Source organism: Ochotona princeps, chromosome 10 (assembly GCF_030435755.1).
Source record: "Ochotona princeps isolate mOchPri1 chromosome 10, mOchPri1.hap1, whole genome shotgun sequence".
Classification (NCBI taxonomy): Eukaryota; Metazoa; Chordata; class Mammalia; order Lagomorpha; family Ochotonidae; genus Ochotona; species Ochotona princeps.
The window spans coordinates 22,016,509-22,039,773 of NC_080841.1; the positions used below are offsets into that span (position 1 = coordinate 22,016,509).

At 42.3% G+C, this 23,265-nt stretch overlaps 1 protein-coding gene and 1 pseudogene across 8 annotated transcripts in view; one reads left to right on the plus strand and one right to left on the minus strand.

Annotated features, from left to right (window-relative positions):
• The first annotated feature begins 170 nt into the window (after positions 1-170).
• RPS6KC1 (ribosomal protein S6 kinase C1) overlaps positions 171-23,265 on the plus strand; it is a 159,764-nt gene continuing 136,669 nt past the window's right edge. For 3 of the 8 annotated variants that reach the window (XM_058669173.1, XM_058669171.1, XM_058669176.1), the window contains exons 1-2: positions 8,293-8,562; positions 17,836-17,871. In XM_058669173.1, the coding sequence (XP_058525156.1) occupies positions 8,458-8,562; positions 17,836-17,871 (141 nt within the window). In that variant the 5' untranslated portion in view covers positions 8,293-8,457. Of the gene's footprint in view, positions 190-8,291; positions 8,563-17,835; positions 17,872-23,265 lie in introns of those variants that run through there. The other 5 variants (XM_058669177.1, XM_058669174.1, XM_058669175.1 and 2 more) reach the window with 5 other exon arrangements.
• Positions 2,299-3,134, minus strand: LOC131481302 (large ribosomal subunit protein uL16-like; annotated as a pseudogene).

Sequence of the window (23,265 nt, forward strand, 5' to 3'; positions counted from 1 at the left end):
GAAAGTTATGAAGAAAAAAGTTTTTTTTTTTAATATTGTATTTATTTACTTGAAAGGCGGAATCACAGATAGGAGAGACTAAGAGAGGTAGACCTTCCATCCGCTGGTTCACTCCCCAGATGGTGGCCACCGCTGGGCTGTTAGGCCTCATGGAAGCCAGGAGCCAGAAGCTTCTTCCACGTATCTCACGTGAGTGACAAGCACTTGTACCGTATTCTGATACTTTCCCAGGCCTTTACCAGGGAGTTAGGTAGGAAGTGGAGCAGTCGGGACACAAGCCGTTGCCCACGGGGGATATTGGAGTTGCAAGACCGTGCTTTTTACCCACCAACTCACAATCCTTGCTCCAGAAAAAAATATATATATTGTTTTAGCCTATTTTTTTTAAAAATAATGCACTTGGGGAGATTTGAAAGATTGAATACCAGGCTGAGGAAGTACCCTTCGGTGGAATTGTGGTACTGCAGATTTTGGCCATTTATCTTGTGGTCACACCAGCATATAATTTGTTTGAAGATTTCCGTGTCTATATCTGTCAATTGTAGTATAGCACTCGAAATTCTTAGACAATAATGTTTATGAGGAGAATGAAATGGATAGGGAGGGCCTGGTGCCGTGGCCTGGCGGCTAAAAGTCCTCGCCTTGAACATACCCCGGGATCCCATATGGGCGCCGGTTCTAATCCCGGCAGCTCCATTTCCCATCCAGCTCCCTGCTTGTGGCTTGGGAAAGCAGTTGAGGATGGCCCAAAGCCTTGAACTCTGCACCCGTGTGGGAGACCTGGAAGAAGTTCCTGGATCCTGGCTTCAGATAGGCATAGCTTCAGCCTTTGTGGTCACTTGGGGAGTGAATCATCGGATGGAAGATCTTTCTCACTGTCTCTCTTCTTCTCTGTATATCTGACTTTCCGTTAAAAAAATAAATAAATCTTAAAAAAAAAAAGAAATGGATAGGGGAATGGGGGAAAAGATACTAGGAGGCATTATCATTGCTTTTATAAGCTCATTGGCAGAGCAGTGTAGTAATTTCATAGGAAGTGTTTTTGGTTTATGTGTGTGTTAATAACAAAATCAGATGCATTAGATGCAGTCTTTATGTTTCTTCCTTTTTAAACTTTATTTTTTTGAAAGAGCTACAGAGAGAGGAGGAGAGACAGAGAGCGAGCTTCCATCTATGGTTCATCCCCCAAATGGCCATAACTGGCAGGGCTGGGCCAGGCTGAAGTCAGGAGCTGGAATCTTCTTCTGGATCTTCCATGTGGTGCAGGGGCCCAAGCACCTGGGCCATCTTCTGCTGCTTTTCCAGGCACAATAGCAGGAAACCGAATTGGTAGTGGAGCAGCATGCTATATGGGATGCTGGTGTCACCGGTAGAGGCTTAACTTGAATTGTCACAATGCTGGCTCCAGTATTTATGTTTTATAAAGTTGGTAAGAAAACTGAAATTAGTGAATCCTGAACCATTTCTTCTATGGGAAATACAGAGTTTAGATTCCCGTGAATTTCTCATTTTGTTCTCATCAGTCAAGCATTACATAATCTTGTTATATGCTTGTATTTAAAGATACCTTATTTAGTATATTTATATCGTTTAAAGATTTATTTATTTTTATTGGAAAGGCAGATTTAGAGACAAAGAAAAAGAGCTTCCATCTGCTGGTTCACTGCCCTAATGGCTGTGTGGTCGGAGCTGAGCCAATTCAAAGCCAGGAGCCCCGAGCTTCTTCCAGGTCTCCCACGTGGGTGCAGGGTCCCAAGGCTTTGGGCCATTCTTCTCTGCTTTCTCAGGCCACAAGCGAAGAACTGGATGTGAAATGGAGCAGCAGGACATGAACTAGTGTCTGTATGGGATCTTGGCACTTGCAAGGTGAGGATTTAGCCACTAGGCCATTGTACCAGGTCCAGTATATATTGTTGATTTATTAATGTTGAATTTATGCAATTCATGCCTGGTCAAAGCTTCTCCAAGATACACACATGATTTCTCTAAGTTATATCACAGCCTCTGGCACTCTAGAATGCCAGGCAGCACCATGCTAAGGGGGCCATTTTGAACAACAAAATCAGTAAAAAGCACACAAATGTGAACAGCATGGCAGTAAGCAAGCAGACTGTGAAAAGGACATGTTTTTAAATTATGAGAGCTGAAACAAGAAGGCTGAATGTGCCTTATTCAGCCTGATTGAGGAATAAGCCTTATTGCATACCAGACACCTAAAACGCAGTTCTTATGGCACAGCAATCAGGACTTGTTACTGGTTGTGTGATTAAACAGATGGCAGAGTAGGGGAAGTCTTTACTACCGAAGGGCTGGGCACTTATCCAGGGGACCATGATTGAGGATGTACTTGACCCCACAGATAAACCAACAGGTCTTCAAACTCATCCACATTAAACTTGGTAAAGTCCCACTTCTCTGAGATGTGGATCTTCTGGTGACCAGGGAATTTGAACTTGGCCCTGTGTAGAGCCTTAACCCCGTGTTCCTTGTTCTGCAGTTTGGAGTGTGTGGACAGGATGACTTGGCCATTAGGAACCCTGAGCACCGTGCCTGTCATCCTGCATATCTGTCTGGAACCTGTCAGCACCAGCTCAAGATAGCATATTGTTGATGCAGGTGATATGGAGGCAGTGAAACTGCCCTCAAATACCAAAACCATCTTTGCCACAGTTTTTTACCATGTATTGGTGGCACAAAAACCGACAGCATCCAGAGCTTCCAAGGACACTAATCCTGTTCATCTGATACCAAATGACCACACAGTGGGAACTCATCCACTTTTGCCTCCTGGCCTGGATTTAATCTGGGACTCTTGGTGGCAAGAGCATCTCAGCAGAAGTGAGACTTTGGTTATGGTCTGTTTGCAGTAACTCTGAATGGCACCAAGATTCTCTGTTGGTGCCTTGCATGAAAAGAGCAGGTGTTGCTCTGTGCATGTCAAGAATGACTGAAAAACACTCTTTTCAAATTTTACTCAGTTTTGTAGTTCCTTAAGTTTGTTGAGTGGTTTTTCTGTATGTCTTGCCCCCATAATGACGTTGTAAGTAATTTGTAAGGAAGGTCCATGAATCATTATTTTCAACATTTACTAGTTCTAGTGCTATGCGAAGTACATAATGAATAGTAAGCAACATGTTTTTGAACGATTAACACTGGACTGAAATGGAAGACCTTTGACTGTTCAGAATTTTTTTTCCTCCAGATTTTACAGAGAGGGAGAGACAGAAAGAGATCATCCATTTGCTTGTTCACTCCCTGAATGGCTGCAATGGCCAGACTGAGCTGATCTGAAGCTGGCAGCCAGGAGCCTCTTCCAGGTCAGTCATGTGGGTGACTTTTCCAGGGGATATACAGAAAACTGGATTGGAAGTGGAGCAAGTGTAACATGAACAAACTCCCATAGGGATGTCAGCATCACTGGGTGAAGGATTAGCCTGTTAAGCCATCGAGCCAGTCCCTCCAAATCTGTGCTTTTTTTTTTTTTTTTAAGATTATTTTATTTTTGTTGGGAAGGCAGATCAGATTTACTGAGAGAAGGAGAGACAGACAGAAAGAGCTTCTACCCCTTGGTTCACTCCCCAAATGGCCATAGTGGCCAGAGCTGAGCCTGTTCGAAGGCAGGAGTCAGGAACTTCTTCTAGGTCTCCCATGTGTGTGCAAGGTCCCAAGGCTTTGGGTCATCCTCAACTGCTTTCCCAGGTCACAGAGAGCTGGATGGGAAGTGGAGCAGCTGGGAGATGAACTGGTACTCATATGGAATCCTAGTGCTTGGAGGCAAAAATTTTAGGGCCCGGTGGCGTGGCCTAGCGGCTAAAGTCCTCTCCTTCAACGCCCTGGGATCCCATATGGGCGCCAGTTCTAATCCTGGCAGCTCCACTTCCCATCCAGCTCCCTGCTTGTGGCCTGGGAAAGCAGTTGAAGACGGCCCAAAGCTTTGGGACACTGCACCCACGTGGGAGACCCAGAAGAGGTTCCTGGTTCCCGGCTTCGGATCAGTGCGCACCGGCCCATTGTGGCTCACTTGGGGAGTGAATCATCGGATGGAAGATCTTCCTCTCTGTCTCTCCTCCTCTCTGTATATCCGGCTTTCCAATAATAATAATAATAATAAAAAAAATAAAAAAAATTTTAGCCATTGCACTGGGCCCTCAAGATTGTTCTTTAAGAATTATGAGGACATTGAGACTCAGTGTAACAAAATTGTTAGAGAGAAAAAAATATCCAATTTTCCTTTTTAATAATTTAAAATTCATTGACCTTTTTTTCTAATTAGAAAAATAGAGAGGCAGAGGCTAGAACAGATAGATACTCAGACATCTTTCATATGCTGCTTTGCTCCTTAAATAGAACTGAATATGGGTCTGCCATAGGAATGATAAGAACTCATGGTGGTGCATCAGATCCCATAGGCTAAGGGCTGACTCCAGCAAGAATGATCCCAATTCTAGGGCCAGATACACGTCCCAGGCTGTTACCTGTACTTCTGACCAGCTGGCTCTAAGTTGGAGCGGTTCACAGAACACTTGTATTATCCACTTATTACAGTAGATGTTACAAAGGATGCAGAGGAACAAGCAAATGGAAGAGATGGATAGTGTGATGAGTGTGAGAGCAGGTGCCTTGATGGCTCTGCTGCCTGACACCTTGTGAGATTCTCTATGTGTTCAGCAATCTGGCCACCTTCTAAGCCTTGCCGTTTTGGGTTTTTATGGAGACCTCATTCTGAAGGCATGATTGATTGCACTACTGGACACTGAAGATGAACTCAACCTTCTGTACTTCTTCATCCCTGGAAGTGGGAGGATGAAGCCCGAAGTTTCAATCCTCTAATCACCTGGTTGCTTCTCCAAGAAACCAACACCTCATTCTGGGAGATGGGAACTTTGTGACAGGAAACAGGGACAAAAACCAAATTATATTTCTTATGTCACGATACTATAAAGGGGAAGAGGAAAGATTCTTAGGGGCTAAATAGACCTGGGTCATAAGTAAAGTGTGATGTTTCCAAGCTGAGGCTTGGGACACATATAGCAAGCACCTGTTTATCACAGTTACCTCATTTGTAATATGGGGACAATTAAAGTGGTATAAGTTCCTTTTTTCTTGTATTACATAATACCTGATGCTGAGTAACTTTATAAAAAAGAAGTTGAGCCTGGTGCGATGGCTCAAAGGCTGAATCTTCATCTTGCACATGCCGGGGATCCCAATTTGTTTGCTGATTCATGTCCTGGCTGCTCCACTTTCTATCTTCCTCCCTGCTTATGGCCTGGGAAAGCCGTAGAGGACGGCCCTTGGGACCCTGCATTCATGTAGGAGCTCCTGGTACCTGGCTTCAGATTAGCTCACCTCTGGCTGATACAGCTAGTTGAAGAGTGAAACAGCAGATGGAAACTCTCTTTTTCTCTCCAAATCTGATCTGCCTTTCCAATAAAAATAAATCTGCCATAAAGTTAAATTACGTGCTGCTAGATATGATAGTGTCCATTACACAGTTACTGTACATATTATATATGCTATTACACAGTTGCATTAAGATGTGATTAAGACATCTTAATGTCCAGCCTTTGAAAACAGAAATACAGTAATAGCAATTTGGTAGTCAGTATATAAAAAATTTAGGTTAGCCCTTTTCTTCCCTCTCCCTCTAAGTGTTTGTTTCTTTTTGTTTTGTTTTGGTTTAAAGATTTATATATTTAGTTGAAAGGTAGGCCTACAGAGAGAAGAACCCAAGAGAGAGACATATACATAAATATCTTCTATACATTCAAATTTATTTTATGTGCCAGGATGCAGGCTGTGTTTTTAAATGTTATGTATACTTCAAACAAACATGTTCTACTGCTACAGTGGTGTTTTCTGGAACTGACAATTAGTTGGAGATGATTGATAGAAATTTTCAGGTCTTCTATATTTTTAATAATTTACTTTTTAAAAATTAATTGCTGAGAGAGGCATATTAAAAACTGTAATTGTGGATTTATCTCTTTTAGTTCTGATGGCTATTGCTCTATACATTTTTAGAAAAGATTTATTATTTTTCTTTATTGGAAAGTCAGATTTACAGAGAAGAGGAGGAGAAACAGAGAGGAAGATCTTCAGTCCTCTGATTCACTCCCCAAGTGGCTTCAATGATTGGAGCTGAGCTGATCCGAAGCCAGGAGCCAGGAGACTCTTCCAGGTCTCCCATGTGTGTACAAAATCCGAAGGCTTTGGGCCATTCTTGACTGCTTTCCCAGGCCACAGGCAGGGAGCTGGATGGGAAGCAGGGCCGCCAGGACACAAGCAGTGTCCATACGGGATCCTGGTGTGTGCAATGTGAGGACTTTAGCCACTAGACTACCATGTTGGACCCTATTTGCCTTCTTAATGAGTTAAACTTTTTATCATTAAATTTTGTTCTTTATTGCTTTCTTTTTCTAAAATTTTTATTAGTGATTTTCATGCCTATCTTTCCATTCTTTATTTTAATTAATAGCACTTAGTGAATCAAAGAAATTTGGAAAAAGTGGGAGAGTTAGTTGTTATGAGTGATTTCTAAATAATAAGTTAATTTTGATTAAATGTAGAGTAAGATCAGTTGTGGATATGATTAGATTTATGAGAAGGAATGGAATGGGTTAACTTTTTGTTGTTTTCAGTTCCAAATGGATATTTTTTGTTTTAAAGATTTATTCATTTTTATTACAGCCAGATATACACAGAGGAGGAGAGACAGAGAGGAAGATCTTCCGTCTGATGTTTCACTCCCCAAGTGAGCCGCAACGGCCAGTGCGCGCCGATCTGAAGCCGGGAACCTGGAACCTCTTCCGGGTCTCCCACGCGGGTGCAGGGTCCCAATGCATTGGGCCGTCCTCGACTGCTTTCCCAGGCCACAAGCAGGGAGCTGGATGGGAAGTGGAGCTTCTGGGATTAGGACCGGAGCCCATATGGGATCCCGGGGCGTTGAAGGCGAGGACTTTAGCCGCTAGGCCACGCTGCTGGGCCCCCAAATGGATATTTCAAATGTGACTCACATCTTGGAATTGAGTTATGGCTGGACAACCACAGTATTGAATTGATGGGAATAAACAACAAAGAATCAAAGGGAAAATTCCAAGGAACAAGAATAGTAAAGATTTGTTAAAGGAGGTGAAGCCAGTAGGAGCCTGAAAAGTGTTGGATATAAAAGAGAGCATTCTGATTCATATACTAAGGATATATATTAAGAATATACTAGAAGAGTTTTGCAAAGGTAGAACATGATCAAGCACTTTTAAAGTTGAAAATATTGGGTGAGATGAGGTCATTAGACACTTGTTACAGAGTGTGGCATGATGGCTCAGTAGCTAAATCCTGGCCTAGCAACAGCTGTGATCCCGTATGGGTGCTGGTTGGTGTCCTGCCTACCCCACTTCCCATCCAGCTCACTGCTTGTGGCCTGGGAAAGTAGTAGAGGACGGCCCAAGCCTTGGGACCCAGCACCCACATGAGAGACCCGGAAGAGCTCCTGGCTCCTGGCTTCAGATCGACTCAGCTCTGCTGGTTGTGGCACTTGGGGAGTGAGCCAGTGGGCAGAAGACCTTTCTCCTCTTTGTAAGTCTGACTTTATGATAAAAATAAATAAATGCCTCCTATTTTTTTTTTAACAAGAAGCTTGTTACAGAGTAGTGTGATGGGTGATAAAACATACAGATTACTTAAAAAAAAGTGTGAAGCAACTTTCACAAGGAGAGGAAGGAAAAATAGGAAAAGGCAACACCTTGCTTCTTTCCCATCCCTTACTATTTTTCATCTCTTTATCATAATCTTGCAAGCATAGTTTCTCCTGACTCTGAAAGCCTGAGGCAGTCATCCACTGTGAATTTCATATGCTATTCAGTACTACCATCAGTCATGGAACTTTTATTGGAATGTTTTAATCGTTTTTCTTTTGGCACAGTAAATTGAGAGCTCAGACTTACTAACTCCGGTGATGTCTGGCACATAGTAGATGGTAAATTCAGGTTTGGTGAATCATACATAGGCTCAGAAATAGGCCTTGTTGAGAAACGATTAAACACACAGGAAGGGAGTGGAGGTGTCAAGTCTTGATGGAAGCAGCCCTAAAGTATTGGGACTAGTTTTGTAACTGCGAGGCTGTCAGCTGAATGGTCAGCTGAACCCTCTCCTTCTCAGCCTACTCTTCGCAGCGGTCGGTCGCGGTAGCGGCGGGAGCATCTGACTTCAGTCCACACATCACAGTCCCAAGCCAGATCCTCGGAGGTGGGTCTCCCTCTGCCTGGGACCCGGAACCCGGCCTGCCCCGGAATCCTCCCCGCCGCCCCGGAAGCGGAGCCTGTGCGGCGGAAGCGCCGCCGTGGAGCCGCCGCCTCCTCGCCGCCTCGCCCTCTGGGCGTTGGGTATCCAGACCGTGGCGTCACCGAGTCGCCCTGATGATCCCGGACTGGCGGCGGCGGCGGCAGAGGCGGCGAGAGGATGACCTCTACCCGGGAGCGGGGTGCCGACTGGGCCCGATTCTACACGGTCACCGAGCCCCAGCGACACCCGCGGGGCTACACTGTGTATAAGGTCACCGCCCGGGTGAGTGCGGGTGTCCGCCCAGGGCAGTGGGGACCGGGACCCGGTGGTCGGCGGTGGGGACCGTGGGATGGGAAGGATGCCTGACTGTGGAACGATGCCCAGGGCGAGGTGGCCGCCCGTGGAGTGCCTGCCTCTTCAAGGGGGTAGGTTGCTGCAGTCCCCGCTCTGGGGTGGGGCAGGGCTGATGGTTTTAAGTGGGTGACTCAGCCCCCAGCCCGTTTAGACTTTCTCTTCTGCATCACAGATTTGCAGAAGTGGTTTAGGCTACTCCAGATGAAAAATGTGGACTTAAAAAAAATGTTACTTTATGCATCATTGGCTTATATAATAGAAGATGCTTCTTTCCTTGATGTTTGCTTCAGAATCAGGTTTGCTCTGAGCAGAGCGGCACTTGGGAGGGGTGTCGTGGTTGGCCCCTGGTCTTGGGCCCATGTGCAGACACGGACTGTATGCCGAGGGCCTCTTCTGTGTTCCTGGAGTCCACACATTTGTCAGGACCCTGTTGCATCAGTTACCTGGTATAATATGTAGCACTCACATTGTTTTTTATTGCTTTTTAAAATAGACTTATTTACCTACTTGAGTGAGGGAGGTGAAGCAATTGGTTTTCCATCTGCTGGTTCATTCCCCAATGGCCACTACAGCTGCAGCTAGGCCAGGAGCCAGGAGCCAGGAGCTGCCTTTGGGTCTCCCACACCCCTGCTGGGGCCCAAGCAGTTGGGCCATTTCCCACTGCCTTCCCAGGTACACCAGTAGCATGCTGGATCAGAAATGGAGCAGCTGGGACTCAAACTGATGTCCATATGGGATGCTGGTGCCGAGGTTGTGTCTTTACTCTGTAAGCCGCATGCTGGCCCTGTTAATTTTCACTTTAATAATGAGGAAACATTAAAACAAAGTTAAGTGACCTGCCAATAAAAAATAAATACATCTTTAAAAAAAAGAGAAACCATTTTTGTTTAGCTCCAAGATATATAAAGCTTTGAGAATTGGCTACATGCGTACTCATTTAAAAGAGTGAGGTACAGATTAAATGGTAATAATACAGTGGTCATTTGGGAAGTGTGGTGATCCTGTGATCAGGAGCTCAGGAGTGTGCTCTTGAGAGGCCCTCAAGGTGGACTTAGTGTGGGGTGTGCAGGTGGCACGTGGTGTGTGGAAGTGGCACACAATTTAGATGTGAGAAGGTGAGATCGAACAGGTTGAATAAACCTAAAAAGATGGTTATTGGGGGTTGCTGTACTAAAAATAGGGGATTTACTGTTCCCTGTTTGCAAGTGGTTGCTGTGTAGATGGAGTTTTCATTTCAGATTGAGTAAGAAATTTTGTGAAATTGAGGGGTCTTTTTTTTTTAAAGATTTATTTTATTATTTTTTTTTATTGGAAAGTCAGATATACAGAGAGGAGGAGAGACAGAGAGGAAGATCTTCTGTCTGATGATTCACTCCCCAAGTGAGTGCAACGGCCGGTGCTGCGCCGATCTGGAGCCAGGAGCCAGGAACTTCTTCCAGGTCTCCCACAAGAGTGCAGAGTCCCAAGGCTTTGGGCTGTCCTTGACTGCTTTCCCAGGCCACGAGCAGGGAGCTGGATGGGAAGTGGAGCTGCCGGAATTAGAACCGGCACCCATATGGGATTCTGGTGTGTTCAAGGTGAGGAGTTTAGCCACTAGGCCACACCACCGGGCCCTTGAGGGGACCTTGTTATATTATTATACTACTCTTGAAACCTTCCTAGTCATTAAAACCATTAAAAGAATCTAAACTTAATCTGTTAACATGAGTTTATGAAATATCAAATTAATTTTCAACCTTTGTAATTTTTCATTCCCAGCCCCTTGTTTACCACTTGGCAAAATTATACTGTGTTAATCTGTTTACCTGTTAATGTCTCTTACTAGATTTTGAGCAGGTGTCTATCATTAGTATTTGTTTCCTCTTACATCAGCTAGGGTGGTGTGTGGTTCTCAGGGATGAAAAGATGTTGTTGAGTGTTTTCTCCCCATGTGAGGTGGCATATCTGACAAATGTTTAGTTTGAGGCACTAAGTGCCGGGAGGGACATATGCCTGAATAAAGGATGGACTTTGTTTTGAAGAATCCTCATAGGAGAAGAGAATTTACTGTACTTAAAAGGTGGAGTTTTAGAAAGTGTTGAAGTCTGCATGAGTTCAGAAGAGAGCTTTGGGAATTTGGAAAATAGATTGCTTCTGACAGTAGGGATTAGCGACAGTGTACCAGCTAAGATAGGTGGTCAGTGAAAGGAAGCATCCCAGTGGGCAAAAAGGAAAGGTCAGTGAGGGCCGGGCCATGTGAAAGTGCCTGGAGTGGACCTGGAGTAGGAAGCATTCAGTAGATGCTTTTGTTCTTACTTCATGGAAGAAAATGTTAAGCAAAATTCAGATCTTGGATAAAAGAGATCTTCCGGAAGTTTGTGGGAAATTTGTAATTTGAAAATAAGCACAGACTTCAAAATTTTCAATGTAGCAAAATAAACTTATGTTTTAGTTATGTTCCCCCCTTTTTTAACTGAGCTTTTATGACATGAGAAAGTAGAAGAGAAATAGCACTAACAAAACCCATATCTTTGCCTGCTGCATGTGACTGTGGTTAGTAGAGCCTGAAAATTATTTACACTGCCCTTTGTTCTTTCTGCAGATGTTTGTCTTATTTCTTGATTATGTTACAGGTATTTTTAAATTTAAGGTTTGAGAATCAGTGTAGAGAGATACTTTTAAAAGTAACTGCTTAGTATTGTAAGTCAAGTAAATGCGCATTATTTCTTAGGACTTAAGGAGAAAAACATCTTTTCTCAGGAGGATTAACCAGGTAAGTTGTCTCCCCTGGGAGAACTTCATGGGATACAAATTAGGAATGTCTTTGTATGTTTCCTACTACCAATTCTAACTTTAACAAACAGGTCTATATTCTTGACTCACACAGTTGTTTCTGTAGGAGTGGAATTAAGTATCACTGCAAGTGCCACTGTTAAATTTTGGATAGCAAAAGGGCAATTTTATTTTCTTAAGTCTCTTTTGTGTTTCTTTTTGTTCTTTTTTTTTTCTTTGAAAGGCAGATTTTTAGAATGGACAAGAGACAGATCCTTGTTATTTATTTATTTGGAATATTTACATAGTTGAGAGGATGACTGCCCATGTGGGTTTCTGATTAGGTGAGGAAGTTCAGGTGGGGAAGAAAGTGGAGGGGACAAATGTTTCAGGGGCTGTTCCTTATTGTCAAACTACATCAGTATTCAGGGATGAGGGATGGTCATTTGATGACGCCTTAGAGACCCTGATGTGGGGAAGAGTGTTCTGAGGGGGTGTTGCTTAAGTGCTTTTGATAGTTCTGAGAAGTTGGTTTCATTGCTTCAGGGTTGACAAAATCTTTCCAAGGTTTGTTGGTTGAATAAGTCCACCTTAGATGCATCCACAGACCAAGGAACATGCTGCTAAGTTTGGCCAGAATTATCCAGCCTGTTCTGTTTTCTGTCTTCTGATGAGGCGGTTGTTGCTCCCTGCTTGCCTAGATGAGCTGGCCGTCGTGTACCCTGTATGCATCTGGGCATGTTGTGGACTGCACAAGTACCAGCAACTAAGGAGGCCACACATCATTTGATTTTTTTCCTGTGTCCAGTGTCTGAGTCCAGCAGTTTAGTCAGGGAGCCCCCCAAGAAATCTTTCCTGGGTGGCTTCATTCTTGACTCTTGTGTTTGCTAACTAGTGCAGGGTCCTATTTAGTCTGTCACCTGCATCAGTCAATGCATGCACTGGTGGATGCAGCTGCCTAGTCAGTTCCCCCCAGTCCCATATCTGACACGGACGGACCAGTGCTGTGGCCCAGCCCATCCAGCTTGTCCCAGACCCGGTCCTTACAGATGCCAACTGTTGCCTCAGCCAGGCCCAGCACCAGCTCCAGTTTTTACATGTGTCAGCCTCTGTTGTGGCCTAGCCTGGCTCATCCCATAGCCCATCCGGCTCCCGTGCACACCTGTGGGTGCTGCAATTTAGCTCAGCCCAACTCACACCAGACAGCCGTCACGTATGCTCACAGGTGCCTCCACCTTGTCCAGCCTGGCCGGCTTCCAGCTCTGGTTCTTGTGCTCACCAGTGACAGGTACAACCTAAAAGGGGAGAGCAGAAAGATCTTCTGTTTGCTGTTTTACTCCCTAAATGGCACAATGGCTGGAGCTAAGCTGATCTGAAACCAGAAGCCAGGTTTGTCTTCTGGGTCTCCCATTTGGGTGCAGCATCCCTAAGTGAGTCATATTCCATTGCTGTCCTAGGCAATAAGCAGGGAGCAGGATGGGAAATGGAGCAGCTTGGACATGAACTGGTACCTATATGGGATGCTGGTGCCACAGGGTAGAGGATTTAACTTGCTGTGCCACCATGCTGTCCCTTCTTTTTTCTCTGCAGTTCTCTGGAACCTGGCAGGCTTAGATAACTTTGTGTTTAGTTCCAGACCTGCTCATGGATTTCCTAGATAAATTGTGTTGCTTCTTAATTTTATCTAAATTAAGTACCTCTTTTTATTTTAGAATTACAAACTATTTTGTGAATTTTTTTTTAGATTTTTTAGTTGAATGAAACATAAAGAAGAACCATCTGTAATATTTTTATTTCTTTCGTCATGCTACATTTGCAGAACTCTCACATGGTGATTCACATTTCCCATCAACTTTAGGACATTAGGTGAATGGCAGTTCTGGTATGTGTTCTGTTCAGGATATGGAAAGAAGATATAACTTTATTTTTTTAATGAGATTTTTGTCTTTATTTAAAAGGCAGAGCTACAGAGAGAGAAGGAAAGAGAGAAATCAAGAGAGTGAGAGAATCTTGCATTCACTGATTCACTTTCCAGATGGGGCTGGTAAAGGTCGAAATCAAGATCCCAGGGCTTTCTCTAGGTCTCCCACATGAATGCAGGAGCCCAAGCACTTGGCATGTCCTTCAGTACTTTCCAAGGCACATTGGCAGGGAGCTGGATTGGAAGTGGAGCAGCCAGGATTCAAGCTGGCATCCTTATGGGATTCTGCTGTCATAGGTGGAGGCTTAGTATACCTCATTGGTAGCCCTATTCTTTGTTTGTTTGTTTCTTTCAGCAGATTTGTTTGTTTGAAGGACAGAGTTATGGTATGGTATGTGGGTTGGGTTAGATAGAGAAAGATCTTGTATTTGTCACTTCACTCCCTAAATGGCTGGAGCTGGCCTAGGCTGTAGCCATCAGGAGCCAGGAATGCCAGGTAGGGTGGTGGGAGTCCAAGTACTTGACCCATCCTGTGCTGCTTTCCCAGGCAAATTAGCCAGAAGCTACATGACAGATGGAACAGCCAGACTTGATAAGCAGCAGTCACACAGGGTGCTGGTGTTATCTGTGGCAGTTGTAATCCATGTGCCACAGTGCTGACACCAAGTATTTGGTTTCTTCTTCTTTTTTAATTTTAAAAAGATGTATTTTATTTATTTGAAAGTCAGAGTTAGAGAGATAGATCTTCCATCTACTGATTCATGCCCTAAATTACCTACCACAACCAGCCAGAGCCGGGCCAGGCTGCTTATGGCCTGGAAAAACAGTTGTACTCATGTGGGAGACCTGGGAGTAGCTTCCGGTTCCCAGCTTCAGCTCAGCTGCTGCTGCTGTGGCCATTTGGGGAATGAACCAGTAGATGGAAGATCTCTATCTATATCTCTCCCTCTTTCTAAGTACGACTTCCAAAGAAAAATAAATAGATCCTGAAAAAAAGTGAAAATCCAAAATGTGATACTATTATGTACATTAAACTTAGAAATCATTTCTGTGTCACAAAAGATAATTTGTGTATGTTAAATAAGATTTAAGTAAAGACACCGTAATTTATAAATTTGTAAACTTTTTTTAATTTTTGTTTTTTTCATTGGAAACTTTTTAAAGACTGATTTTTATTGGAAAGGCAGATATTCAGAGAGAAGGAGAGACAGAGAGGAAGATCTTTGTTCTGATGACTCACTCCCCAAATCGCCACAACAGAACTGAATTGATCTGAAGTGAGGAGGCTGGAGCCTCTTCTGGGTCTCCCACATGGTTGTAGGGTCCCAAGGCTTTGAGCCATCCTTGACTGCTTTCCCAGGCCACAAGCAGGGGAGCTGGATGGGAAGCGGGGCTGCCGGGATTAGAACCAGTCCCCATATGGGATCCTGGTGTGTTCAAGGTGAGAACTTTAGCTACTAGGCTACTGTGCTGGCCCATAAATTTGGAAACTCTTTTTCAGAAAAATATAAATCTTGAAAAATATGATATATCTGGATAGATTTATTGCCAGCTGTGTTGACTACTTTTGGTGGATTATTGTTGGATTAGTGGTGGATCTATATAAAAACTCATAGGAGACAAAATTAAACCATTTAATTCTGTGAAATATGCTTTTTAAAAAAATTTTATTTTGTGACTTAGTTCCGTCGGCTCTGGGATTTCCCTTAATCCCTCCCCAAGCCTTCCCCTCCCCATATTGATTTCCTCTATATTATTATAGTAGTACAGTTCATAACCAGTCATAATTCCATCATGACGGGCATGGAGCATGCAGAGTCCAGCATCTTATTGTGAAGATAAATTTAACAGTTTCATTGGGAGTCCATCTTTGATCTGAAAGTAGAGGTGGCAGAATATCATTCCCTCAAATGAAAAGCCACAATAAAAAATCAACAACAGGAAGGAAAATGAAAATTTACAACATCGTGAAGTTAACTAACATGTGTGTTAGAAAATGCAAGTTCTTAACCAAATCCTGTAACTACTTCATTGACATCTCAATTTTAGTTTATATATAACCAACTACTATAAACCTTAAAATGGTTGTAGGGTACTGTTTAGCTGTCTTGTGTCTTTTTTTTTTCCATATTTTTATTTAGCTTTTATAGTATCCAAGCGAGAGTTTACTGAACTTCGTGAATTTTAGGATATTCCAAACAGGCTTACAACTCAAACAAGCCATATATTAACGATCAAGGGGCAGAACAATTTTAGGAGGGGTGTGCAGAGAAATCTTCAATATCTTAGTTAGTGAGGAGTAACTGATCTTTGCATTGTACCTAGTGAGGTATAGGAAAATCCTAGCTGACGTTTTCTTATATGTTCCAAGCTTTCCTTATTGGTCTTTCTCTGTCTATCTGATCTAATATGCCTTTGTAAAGGTGTGTGTGTATGTGTTTGTGTGTAGACAGGCTGGCAATTGTAAGCAATAGCTAAAATAAAGTTTAATAAAATAATGTTTTAAAATTACCTATTTGAGCCTTTCCTACTAAATCTCTATTGCCTAGTATGGCAGCTGTTAGGTACATACAGGTATTTTAATTTAAATGTAAGTGAAAAAAAATGAAAGATTCAGTTCTTCATTTGAAGTAGCCCTGTTTCAGGACTTGGTGGCCTTGGTAGCATGTGGCCAGGGTGTGGAGCAGTGCTGATTTGGAACACTGTTTTTCATTTTCATGGAGAGTTCTGTTGGACAGCATGAGCCTAAATTAATGACAATTGCTAAGAAATTTCATCAAACTTATATTCTGAAAGTTGACGAATACAGTGACAAGAAATTGAGTGTTCAATCTCTGGAATTCATAAGATAGTGCCCTCTTTTGTGGGTCCTTGCTGTGTTCTGACTTGATACTTTTAAGTAGCTGGATTTGGTCAGTGGTGTTGTCTGTTTTTGATCAGATGAATTCTCTAGGTAGAGAAACCATAATTTGAATGAAGATTTGCTTAAGTTTTATTTATATATATTTTTGGTTTTTTCTTTTTAAAGATTTATTTATTTTATTGAAAAGTCAGATATACAGAGAGGAGGAGAGATAGAGGAGGATTTTCCATCCAATGATTCACTCCCCAAGTGGCCACAACAGCCGGAGCTGAGCCTGTCTGAAGCTAGGAGCCTGGAGCCTCTTCGTGGTCTCCCACGCAGGTGCAGGGTCCCAAGACTTTGGGCTGTCCTTGACTGCTTTCCCAGGCCACAAGCAGGGAGCTGGATAGGAAGTAGGGCTGCAGGGATTAGAACCAGCACCCATATGAGATCCTGATGTGTGCAAGATAAGGACTTTAGCCACTAGGCTACCATGCAGGGCCTTTGTGTTTGTTTAGGATCACAAGTCTAGCATTGAACTGATCATAATCTTGGTATTTTGTTATCAATTATCAAAGACTCTTTTCTTCCTTCTGTTTATAGGCAGTTACTCTAATGTGTTTGCTGAATCATTTGTTTTTGCAGATACTCTATTGCAGCACCAAATTCATTAATTTCACATTCACATAGTTTATTTTAATATATAATCTAATGTAAGACTTTCCCATCCTACAGTGGTGTCTGATGCCCTAAAACCCAGCCTTTGTCTTTCTGGAAACTTTTATTTGTTGGGAGGCTGAGAACAGAGATATCCCCTGTCAGTTCAGTTTCTAAGAATATGTTACAGCTAGGGCTGGTCTTGGTGGGAGCCTGGTGCTGTGAGCTCAGGCCAGCCTTCCCACAGGAGTGGCAGGGACCCAAGAGCCATCAGCTTCTGCTTGCCAGGGTGCACGTTTGCAGTCAGGAGCAGGCTGGCACTTGAACCAGGACACACTGCTATGGGAAGCAGTATCCCAAGTGCTGTGCCACCTTATCATAAATTTTGTGAGGCTGTTTTTCTACTTGGTTGTTAGGCTTTTTATAGTCTTTGTGATTAGAGAGGTCTGAAAGACTCTTTTCTTGTTCAGGACACATGGTAGAAGGTTTATTTGTCTCTGAATACATGCATATACATCTTTTGTTGTTGTTGCTTTTGCTTGCTTCTTCACCAACTGCCTAGGTTCCTGGTGATTATTGGCATGTCCGAGCACTCTAGCAGCTTTCTCCTTATTGGAATTTTCATGAGCTACCTACAGATTCCTATACAAATGCAGATGTAAGAAGTAACATGGAGCTTCTTGTGCACTGTGCCTAATGTGTAGCTGTTCTTGATGCTCCTAAAGTCTATGCTGGTTGGGCAGGAGAGTGGACAAAGTTGTTAGAATTATGTTAAGACTACAGGCATGCTTGTCTGAATATGATACAGGAACTTTCAGCAGATGGGCTTTAGTTGTAGCTGTTTTTTTGCTTAATGTCTAGTCTGTAATTCAGAGAGTGAAGGGTAAGCCGAGTATTGGGTAAGTGATGCAGAATTGATTTTCTTGGAAACAAATAGAATTTTAAAGCAAATACTCCTGAAAATGCTTGTGTAAATGTGGACTCCTAATGTGATAATGATGTGATGTTTCTGTATATGTTTTTCTTTTAGGTTGTTTCACGAAGAAATCCAGAGGATGTCCAGGAGGTAACATGTTTATCCTTATGGAAATTTGATTTTGTGTTTGTGGTAACAATTTTTTTTTTAAAGATTTATTCATTTTATTACAGTCAGAAATACACAGAGGAGGAGAGACAGAGAGGAAGATCTTCCATCCGATGATTCACTCCCCAAGTGAGCCACAACGGGCCGATGCTGTGCCGATCCGATGCCGGGAACCAGGAACCTCTTCCGGGTCTCCCACGCGGGTGCAGTGTCCCAATGCATTGGGCCGTCCTCGACTGCTTTCCCAGGCCACAGGCAGGGAGTTGGATGGGAAGTGGAGCTGCCGGGATTAGAACCGGCGCCCATATGGGATCCCGGGGCTTTCAAGGCGAGGACTTTAGCTGCTAGGCCACGCCGCCGGGCCCTGTGGTAACAATTTAATTAGATGATTTATTGAAGAAACTACCTTTGTATGAATCATTTGAATATCAGTCTGTTTATATTATTGTGGCAACTGTGTGTCATGAAATAATGGCTACAGTGTGAAATAGATGTTTACTTTTAGCAGATTTAGATTTATGTAAATAAGATTTGAAGAATTACAGTGCCGTTTAATAAGTATTGATTATCTTGATAATTAGTACTCATAAGATGAATGCACTAGTTAAGGGCCCCTGTTTACCCATTTCAAAATCATGATGCCTGTTTAATAAGAACTAAGAAGTATTTTGCAACTGAAGCTAAGTTTTAGGATTATAATAGAAATAGTAAAAGTCACATAGTAAATATTTGGTAAAAGTAGGTGAAATAGTAAAAGTATAACAGTAAAAGTAGTCTCTGTGTACATCACTATTGAGATGGCATGTTGGCATCTTGGAAAACTGCCTGAGGTCTAGGTATTTCTTTTTCACTTTCTAAGCTAGTCATTCTTTCGGACAGTCTTCGCATTCCGTCCCACTTTTTAAAGTGCTAGCAGTCTGATGTGTGTTTCGCACACAGCTGTGCAGTCTTTCCATAGGTTTACTCTGTGTCTCCAAAGGGTTACTCTCTGCTTGCGCTTCTTTAGGAATCCTTGTTGAGGACCTTTCTTCTTTAATGCTTCTTTATTTACTTTCATTTTGGTCCCTACTCATTTTTCACTAAGACTAGGAGGTCATATTTGTATATTGGGTTTTTTTTCCTTTTCCTCATCAGTGTTTAAAACAATTACTTTTAATTTATGGTCATCATTTGGCAACAGTATTTTTACTTTTCATTTTCCAAATTGAATTTGAATATGTTCAGGTGGAATATGTACTTCTTATAAAGCCACAGATCCACGACTGCTTATCAAACGCTACTTGACTTGATTCATGCTTTGTGTGTCTGTAACACTTGGGTTTAAGTAATAATTAAATTTTGTAAGTGAGCATTGCTTCTTGAGAGTGCTGAGTATATTGTTTTTAATCCCATGATTAAAAAGTTCAATAAAATATCTTTAAAATATTTCATATTATTTTCCTCTTGGGTTTTAAATATCTTGCTTCTTACCCGCAAAAGTCAGGAAGAATATTATAATATTGTTATCTTGGAAGAAAAAGATTTATATGCTGGTGAAGATATGTGCACTGTTGATTAATTAAAGTACTCTGATTAAGTATCAGTTGATTAGTATGAACTGTTCTTTAGAATTTTACTTAATTACATTGCATTGATAGCATAAAATACCAGACTATTCTACTTTTGAAAATTTGTAGCACTGTTAAAATTGAAGTGGGTCATGTTTCCTTTGTAAACGTTGTTTGATTGCTGTGCTATAGTTTGTAGCTTGATGTTCCCCTTTTCCAGGGAGAATCCTGAACCAACCTATCCATGAACATACTCTGTGCCATTTCCTTAATGCTTTTGGGGGAAACTATTTTATAATAACTGCTGTTGGTGAACCATTCATCTGAAAACTCTTGTAAGTGTCCTTTAGTGAGATGACTGCATGGTCCTTTGTTAGAATGCTTTTATTTTTGGAGCCTTTTATCTACCTGGCTTCTTAAAATGTAGAATAACCTGAAAATTACAATATTTTGTTTGTTTTTGAGATTCCCATTTATTTCATTTAAATCCTGGGATTCTACTGTAGGGGAATACTTTACCATTTAGAATTTGTTTCTACTTCCTTTTTTTTTTTTTTTTTTCACTTTCTCTCTCCATTAACTGACTCATTCAGCTATTGCTTTTGGAATGTAGTCAGGTTTCACATGGTCTGTTGAGGACCGTTGGTGTCCTGTTAGTCCAGCCAAATGCAGGATCAGTATGTGGTCCCTGTAAGACTGAAACAAATATTTTTTGCAAGTTTAAAAAAAAAGTTCAAATACACTTTCTGGATATCATTACCTAGAAGCACGCCTTTGAGAGTGTGTTATTTAGGTGCACTGTAGAATTATATAATTTTTTTTAAAAAAGATTTATTTTTTTCTTGGAAAGGCAGATTTACAAAGCAAAGAAGAGATGGAAAGATCTTCCATTCATTGGTTCACTCTCCAGATGGCTACGATGGCTGTTGCTGAGCTGATCTGATGCCAGGAGCCTCCTCCAGGTGTCTCACATAGGTACAGGGTCCCAAGTCTTTGGCCCATCCTCTACTGCTTTTTCAGGACACAGACAGTGAGCTGGAAGGGAAGTGGAGCAGTCAGGACAAAAACTGGTGCCCATATAGAATCCGGGTGCATAAAAGGACTTTTAGCCACTAGGCTACTGTGCAGGAGCTGCCACTTTTTTGGAAACCACTGGAGTTTTGCTCTCAGCATTTGTCTTATTGATTTCCATTTTAGTGGCCCATCTCTCAGCCCAGCCAGGCTTCTCAGCACTTTGCCACTGTTTTTTTTTCCTCCTTCTTCTGCCTGGTCATTCTGTCTCTTAGAGGTCCTTGTCATTCCCGTGTTAGTCTTCATCTAGTGACACATATTGAGAAACCTTTACTGAGTGATGGCATCCATCTGCTAGGCTTCCCAAACTTCCAGATCCTGCTCAGTTCTTGCTCTTACATTCCCAAACCACCTATCCTGTTGAACACATCCTATGATATGTCTCACAAGCACCTAAATAGAATAGTTTCTTTTTTTAAAAAAGATTTATTTATTTTTATTGCAAAGTCAGATATACAGAGAGGCAGAGAGACAGTGAGAAAGATCTTCCGTCCGATGATTCACTCCCCAAGTGAGCACAACGGCCGGTACTGTGCCAATCTGGAGCCAGGAGCCAGGAACTTCTTCCAGGTTTCCCACATGGGTGCAGGGTCCCAAAGCCTAGGGCCGTCCTCAACTGCTTTCCCAGGCCACAAGCAGGGAGCTGGATGGGAAGTGGAGCTGCCGGGATTAGAACCGGCACCCAGATGGGATCCCAGGGCGTTCAAGGCGAGGACTTTTAGCCGCTAGGTCATGCCGCCAGGCTCCCAATAGAATAATTTTAAAATTGAACTTTCATAAAATATTGTTTATAAGGCAGATTTTTAAAAAAATTTTTTTAAAGATTTATTATTTTTATTGGAAAGGCGGATATATATAGAGGAGGAGAGACAGAGAGGAAGATCTTCCGTCCGGTGATTCACTCCCCAAATGAGCGCAATGGCTGGTGCTGAGCTGATCCGAAGCCAGGAACCTGGAACCTCCTCCAGGTCTCCCATGTGGGTGCAGGAACCCAAGGCTTTGGGCCATCCTCAACTGCTTTCCCAGGCCACAAGCAGAGAGCTGGATGGGAAGTGGAGCTGCCGGGATTAGAACTGGTGCCCATATGGGATCCCGGCACGTTCATGGTGAGGAGTTTAGCTGCTAGGCCACGCCGCCGGGCCCTATAAGGCAGATTTATGAATATACATATGCACACATATGGGGGAGAGTGGGAAACAGATTTATTTATTGATTGCTCACTTGCTGTTCCATATGCTTGCTTACTCTCCAGATGACTGCAGTAACTGGGGTTGGGTTAAGTTGGAGCCAGAAACATGGAAGTCTATGCAGGTCTTCTGTTTGGGTTGCAGGAACTCAAGCATTTGGACCACCTGCTGTTACTTTTCCAGGCACTTTAGCAGGGAGCCATATCAGAAGTGGAGCAGCCAGGGACCAGTGTTCAAATGGGATGCTGCCATTGCAGGTGGTGGCTTAATCTAGGGTACCACAATGCTCTCTCTCAAATTGAACTTTTTTTCTTGCCTCAAAGCTGCTGTTCTTTTTGTGTTCTTCATTATAAAGAATGGCAACCTGATTTATTCAGTGGCAAAACCCAAGGTTCTAGTAAAATGTAAGAGTCATCTTTCTCTCCTTTAAGAAACATCATCCCCATTTCCCTCGTGAGTTATTTTTGCCCATCTGATTATGTCTTCCCTCAGGTCTCTTTGCTAACGCTTGTCTGTGACGTCTGATACCCAAGAGTGGTTTAGCTTCTCCTGTAACACTGTTGGGCTGCCTCGCTCAGTATTTATCCAGTTGTGTTGTGATGCATTTCATATGCTTACCCTAACTAGCTCTTTAAGCGAAAGGACACTGTCTTCTTCTGTGGTGTCAGTTGTGGCAGTACAGTGATTAGCACAAAAGAGGGCCATGAGAGTACTAGTTTTGGAAATGATTTTTATGGTTGAGCAAATGAATAGTAACAGTGAAGCATAAGGAAGAGGTAGTTTGTTTAAATTATTACGTATTATAGTCCGTCTAGCCTCCTGAGATAATAACTGCATGGAAGACAAAAAACAAAAGCAAATACCCTAACGGTAGAATGTTTGGTAGCATAACAGAGTTTGAGAGAGTTTCAGTATATATGCAGAATAGAGTATTTTTTGGGGGGTAAGTCTCTTAAAACCTTAAACTACCTGCTTGGGCTGTTATTTGCTCGTTATACTATGTTGTATATAAATAAGCCTAGAGTTTATTAGACTTGATGATTAGATTTTTTTTTAGAAGCGAAGGCCCTAGTAGTTCAAGGAATTATGTTTAAACTCAGTCTTACCGTAGTTTGCAGAGAATGAGGGATTTGACTCAATTATAGTGAGGCCATTTGTCAGATTGTTTTTTGTGCATTGTTCTTGATTTTAATCTGAATAACGTTGAGAAGTAATTCGTACTAATGAATTATTACTGTCTCCTAGGTTGTATGTATTTATTTATTTATGTGGTGTGTTAGTTTCAATGATCTGATCAGTATTCACCTTGTCCCTCCAGATCACGTTACTGATTTAAATTGAGATTTGCGAAAAAGATGTATGAAATGTAATAATCCATGCAAAGTACTTTATACATAGTCACATAGTCATTTCTTCTTATTTAATTTATCTTCTTTTTAGGCAGATACTGAGGATGTCCTTTGTGTTTAACAATTTGCTGAATTAATAATTTTGTGTTTTTAAGCATGCTCTACGTGTTTTCACATCTGGCTCATTTCCAGGCACTCAGCAGTTAGTTATTAAGTGACTGG